This window comes from Oxyura jamaicensis, chromosome 27, assembly GCF_011077185.1.
Source record: "Oxyura jamaicensis isolate SHBP4307 breed ruddy duck chromosome 27, BPBGC_Ojam_1.0, whole genome shotgun sequence".
NCBI classification, from domain to species: Eukaryota; Metazoa; Chordata; class Aves; order Anseriformes; family Anatidae; genus Oxyura; species Oxyura jamaicensis.
In genome coordinates, this window is record NC_048919.1 from 864,676 (window position 1) to 870,675 (window position 6,000).

A 6,000-nucleotide genomic window follows, 5' to 3' on the forward strand; every position below is an offset into this window, starting at 1 on the left:
CTTCATTTTTAGTACCAAAGCTGGGTTAAAGGGTTAAAACAACTGGGGACAGTTTGCAGTGACACCGTCCTGTCCCTGCCTCAGCACAAGGTGCTCTGACCCCAGGGGCTGCCGGGCTGGTCTGTCTGTCTGTCAGTCTGTCGAGGAATTCCCTCAGCACGGCACAAAAAGAAATAACAATCTGTGCTTCTTTTAGCTATATTAAGCTGTATTTTTAATCTGCAAGCTCAGAACAAGGGATGTCCTTGCTGTTTTTCTAATTTTAGAGAAGGGAGTGATTTTTCACAAGGTCGTTCAGCGAGTGGGTGGCAGAGCTGGCAGCAGACCCCAGCCCTTCTGCAGCCCGGCCTTTGCTTTGGCCATGAAGCAGAAACCCCCAGCAGCGCTGGTCCCGCTGCTGGAAGCCCTTCGTGGGGGACCCTCTGCCGAGGGGCAGGCAGGGTCTCGGCCGAGGCCCAGAGGCCGGGGGCTTCCTTGGCTTTACACTTTCTGCTCTGCTTGCCGCAGGACGCGTCCTGACCCGAAAACACAGCCCGACCCTCCCTGACGCTTCCTCTCCCTTTGCCTTGCAGCGAGAAGCGCGCACTGCAAGTCAGCGTCACCAACCCGGTCCAGTGCAGCCTGCACGGGCGGAAATGCACCGTCTCCGTGGAAACAAAGATTAACCAATCCCAGCCGGATTTCACCAAGCATCGTTCCGGTTTCGTCCTCTGCGTGCCAGGGAACTAGCATCCACTCCGCCAGCGCAGCGAGCCCGGGCAGAGCGCGGAGGAAAGACAGACCGTGGCTTTGGTCTCCCTCCCTGCACCTTGGACCTTTCAAGGGGAATAATTTAGAGATGCTCAGCTGTCACAGTCATGCGCCCAAAAAAACCTCTAAGTCTGGGGGTTTAGCAAACCCACATTCAGGAGAGGGTTTTACTACCACATACAACGAAGGCTTAAAACAGCCAATGTGGCCTGTAACCATCTTACAAAACAGGCCAGAATATCAGGAAAGTGCATCTGAATTATTCCAAAAAAGCATTTATAGGTACTTAGCCCTTTCCTCCCTTTCCCATGTTGATTCTTCAGCCCTCTCCCCGTTCCCTTCTGTGTTTGTCTGTCATTTTGCAACATTGTGCAGCCTCCACTGGAGGAACCAAAGAAACCGGCTCGGGAAGGGAGTCTGGCCGTAGGGCACCCCATCCTGATGGGGACGGAGCCCCCTTTGGAGAGGAGGTCCGGCGTCTCTGCTGCGGAGCCACCCCGTGCTCTCCCAGCCCCGCTGGCACGCACGGAGTCGGGCTGGTCGGGGACACAGCTCACGGCTCACAGCTTCCCTGCTGGCGTTCAGGAGCACAGAGGCTGCTGTTGAGAGCCGGGTGGCCCAGCACAACGGGAGAGTGGGATTCACAGTGCAGAGTTGTTGGGTTTTTTCATCTACCTGCACTGTTTTTGCCTTAATTACCCTCTCCAGTGACCAAAGTGGGTTCCCATTTGGACCCAGCGGCCTTGCAGTTTTTATATGATCCTGTGGCTTCTTGGTATCCCCAGTGATGAGGTTTGGGGAGGGCTGCAAGGAAGCACTGGCCGGGTCTCTGCAGGGGCCTAGGGGCCCATGGACCCGGCCCAGCACTGCCCCGCTTTGCACTATGCAGACACTGCCTCCGGCAGGGCAGGAGCACAGACCCAGCTGCAAGGCCGGACCCTTCCTAGAGGTTTCCCAGTTGGGTGTCAGTGACCCCATTGCCATCACCTTGGCTTTTCGGCCAGCATCACCTTTAGCTGATGCACAGAGCTTGGCTAAACCTCGCTCTTGGTGTTTTGTGTTTACGTAGGGCCATGGTTTCACCAGCTCTCCTCTGTAGAGGTACACCACCAAGCTTTTTATTTAATGCCAGCGAGCTGTAGCTCAGGCTGCAGAGGTGGTATTTGAGCAGAGGCGGCTGTGGGGCTGTTGGGATCCCATAGACCAGGTCCTGGCGCTGCTGGTCAGGTCAGGATTTGCAGCCCGTGGGACGCGACCACGGCCAGGGGTACATGCGCTGACACCCCATGGGTGCAGCTGAGCTCTGGGATTTCAGGAATCAGAAGCACCTAACAAACCCTAAATAAAATGTTTCAAAGGCCATGCTGTGGCTTTGGGGAGCAGGGGCAGCCTTTATCCCCAACCACTGCCAGAGACCTGAGGTTGATGGGACCAGAGCCCAGAAGCCCGGAGCCACATCCCAGCCACTGGTGCTTGCTCACGGGGAGCTGCTTGGGGAGGCAGCGTCCCGCACACGGGGGCTGCCCCACAGCTTCCAGAGGCCCTTCCAGGAGCTGGCAAGCACCAGGCACCCTTCAAAGGCTCTGTGGTTGTTGGGAGGCTGGTGGTGACATCCCAGCTCCTGACCATGCCCCATGCCCCCTGCCAAGCGCAACCACCCAGGGCCCCCCGCCGCCCCTTGGCCACCTAATCCCAGTTTGTGCCCCACAGCAGCAGCAGCGCCACTGCTGAAGCCATCCCACACCTGAGCAGGAGGAGAATGCGCTTGCTCTCATCCCGAGGAAGCGCCAGCAGGAAAGTCCTCGCCATTGCTGTGCCTTTCTATTTGCACTTCTCGCTTTTTGTATCTAATGGCCCCAAAGCCTCCCTAGTGACACTAACCCGTAGGCAAGGTAGTGGCAGGAGTTTTAATCAGCACTTTTATACACTATCCCTCCAACGAAATGGTTGTACTGAATCATGATGGACAGCAATAAATCGCGTGTGTAGGAAAATTCTAATGCTATGAGATGAGATGGCAATATTGTATGAGATGAAAAATGTCTTTATAAAATATATTATCTGTTCCTGCTCTGGTTTTATATATATATATAAATATATAAAATATATATATTCCTGTTTTTTTCCATAAATTAACTATTTCTAAATTGAATTTTGATTTTTCAGCCTGGGGCGATAATGCAATGAACTTTTTTTTTTTTTTTTTTTTTTTTTTAAGTAGTTGATATTTTAATGTGTAAAAAAGCAGAAAAACCTACTATCATTGACCTGGGTTTTTGTTTACATAATTCACTGTCATAAATAAAAGACCAATTAGTTGCATCCCATTCTTGTGGTGCCCATTTCTGACCAGCGAGGCGTCACAGGGAAGACGATGCTCCTGACACATGGAAGGGCAGTGGAGTTTCCGGGCCCCTTTCAGCGCGCTCAGAACCCACGGTTCACCTTCACCGGGCGGCTGTGCTGTGGCGGGGAACCTTCGGCACCTGCCAGCTCCCAGCTCAGTCCAGTTTTGCTGTCGGTGGCGCCGTTGTCTCCTCTCGCCGTCCGCCCCCAAACGCCTGCTCTGCTGGCATCCACATCAGGGCAACCCCACTCCTGGCTCAGCCTGCACCGCACACCGAAGCCACCGGCGGCGGGGTGACCCCAGTGCCATTAATGCGATTAAGGCGCGGGCGCAGCTGATGCATTAAACCCCTCCTTCGTCAAGGCAAATCCAATTTTCCAGCGCTGCGACGCGGGCACGGAAGGCGTCTGACCCGCATGGGTCGCTGCAGAAAAGACTCCGCCACGAAACGCTGCCGTGTAATGGATGGTCAGTGCATTTTATTTAATCAGCACAGTACAAAAATAAATAAAAATAAGGGGAGGGGATTAAATTACAGGCACACTGAGCCCCATGACACAGTCTGTCAGGTTATAAACCACACATACTTACAAACGCACTATACACATACATACAAAATGAGACAAATATAAATTAATAAGTAACAATACCCACCAATTTGGTCAACAAAGATCTACAGAAGAGATTGCACTAAAAAAACATACGTACACATGTATAATTAGCAGGTTCCAATGTACAGCAATGAAGTTTCAAGTGAAAAATAAAAAGAAATGGCACATCACTCCTCCCTCTCGCTTGCATGTTTAACGACCGATGGACCAGAACTAAACTAGAACTGTGCACACGAAGAAAAAAAAAAAAGAAAAAAAACTTATCAGTCCCCAGGCCTGATAAGGGAATATCGGCTCAAGACTGCGGTATCGGGGTGGTGTCGGGTCTTTGTGCATGGGTGTAATTTTTACAGCCATCTCTTGTAAGGTTTTCTTTTGATTTTTTTTGTGTTTTTTTTTTCCCTTTTGTTTTTTTTTTGAAGACACAAAATGCTTCTCTTTGCATGCGCAATACCACTGTAAAAGCAACAATGAAAGAATAAAGAAGGGTTTCTCCTTTTTTTTTCCCCCGTAGGTTAGTATTTTTGTTCTAAAAGTATTCATATAGCAGCATGTAGATTTCTTTCCTTGCTTGCACACTCAAGTAGATCCTTACACAATACTCATGATCAGTGCACGATGGGAACAATACATTTCACATTGATGTAATGATACAGTAGCAGTTATTTCCCTACCCCAGACCCACTCAGAAATCCGAGTCTTTTCAAATAAAATAAATAACGGGGCGGGAGGGGCGGGGGACAGCCCGGGGCCGGGCAGCTCGGCCCGGCCCGGCCCTTCACAGCTTCGTTCCGTTCCGATCCGTTCCTTTCGGATCCGATCCGATCCGTTCCGATCCGATCCATTTCGATCCGTTCCGATCCTATCCGCGCCCGCAGCTCCCGCACCGGAGCCGGGCTCCCGCTGGCGGCCGTCCCCCCGCAGCCGGCAGGGCCCGCAGGGGTCGCTTTTTTTGCCCTTTTTCCTTTTTTTTTTTGTTTTGTTTTTTTTTTTTTGTTTTGTTTTGTTTTTAATCCCATTTTTCCCCACTACCTGCTCTTTGTCTCGGCCGCGCTGTCGCCGGGGCCGGGCCAGACCGGGGCTGCCCCCCTCCCCCCCCGGCCCCCCCCCCCCCCCCCCCCGCAAGCCTCTGGGCTTTTTTTTTTTTTTTTTTTTTTCCTTCTTTTTGCTTTTTTTTTTTTCCCCGCCCGGTTTCGCTGCAGCCGAGCTGAGCCAGCCCCGGAGGACGGGAATCGTGGGGAGGGCGGTGATGGAGAAGGGGAGGGGGGGGGGCGAGGTCTCCGCTCCGCCGCCGCTTTGCTGGGCTGGGGAGGGGGTCGGGTGGGGGGCCCCGGGTCGGGGGGGGGGGTCGGGGGGGACAGCCCCGGGGGCGAGGCGGCGGCGGCGGCGGCGCTCACCGGTCGAGGCCGATGAGCAGGCGGCCCTTCTCCTCGGCGCCGCTCTCCTTCTTGAGGTCGGCGAAGACCTGCGTGAAGAAGTGCGGGTCGGCGTTGACCTGCAGCATCTTGGGGCTCATGAGGTCGATGATGGAGAGGCAGCGGTCCCAGAAGGCCTCCTTACAGCTCTCCACCAGGAAGGGCTTGAGCGGGTAGGAGATCTCGTTGCCCATGTAGGAGTAGGAGAGGTACAGGCAGGTGAGCAGCACTGCCTGCAGTTCGTGGTCGCTGGCCACCTCGGCCGAGATGACGTCCCGGCACAGCATGTAGAGGAAGACCACGTTGGCCGGCGTGATGAAGCCCTGGTCCTGCCAGCCCTGCAGCAGCAGCGAGCGGTCCACGGAGCGCAGCCAGAGCACGGGGTCGGTGGGCGAGAGGTGCTTCAGCCGGTAGCAACGGCGGCACAGGAACTCGCCCAGGCAGCGCAGCAGCTCGCTGGTGGACGCCTGCACCACGACGCGGCGCGGGGTGGCGGCGGCGGCGGGCGCGGCCGCGGGGGCTTTCTGCGCCGAGGCGAGGGCGGCGGCGGCGGCGGCGGGGGGGGGGCGGCGGGGCGAAGGTGGCGAGGTTGGCGCAGGAGAGCGACTTCTTCAGGTTCTCGTTGTTCAGGTGGGTGACGTTGCTCTGGTAGCCGCCGTTGGGCTGCACCTTCTTGGAGCTCTTCTTCTTGGCCGAGACGGCAGCGATGCGCTTCCAGGGCAGCACGGAGATGAGCGAGTGCCGCTTCAGGCCCTTCTCCTTCGCGTTCTTGCTGTTCTGCACCGCCGTGTAGTGCCCCACCGTGGCCGCCCCCTCCTCGAACAGCGGGGCCTTCCGGTAGCTCGGCGAAAGCGACAGCACCGTGCCCATGGCGCCG

General features: G+C 55.3%; 2 protein-coding genes across 2 annotated transcripts in view; one reads left to right on the forward strand and one right to left on the reverse strand.

Moving 5' to 3' along the window:
• The window catches only part of MYO1D (myosin ID), a 157,564-nt gene extending 156,623 nt beyond the window's left edge, over positions 1-941 (forward strand). The window contains exon 22 of the mRNA XM_035347447.1: positions 573-941. Coding sequence (XP_035203338.1) covers positions 573-729 — 157 coding nt within the window. The 3' untranslated portion in view covers positions 730-941. The remainder of the gene's footprint in view (positions 1-572) is intronic.
• A 2,608-nt stretch (positions 942-3,549) lies between these two features.
• CDK5R1 (cyclin dependent kinase 5 regulatory subunit 1) lies at positions 3,550-6,000 on the reverse strand. The gene is given in 2 exon segments (XM_035347455.1): positions 3,550-5,687; positions 5,689-6,000. Coding segments are annotated over 2 exon segments (891 nt in total). The 5' UTR covers positions 5,994-6,000; the 3' UTR covers positions 3,550-5,101.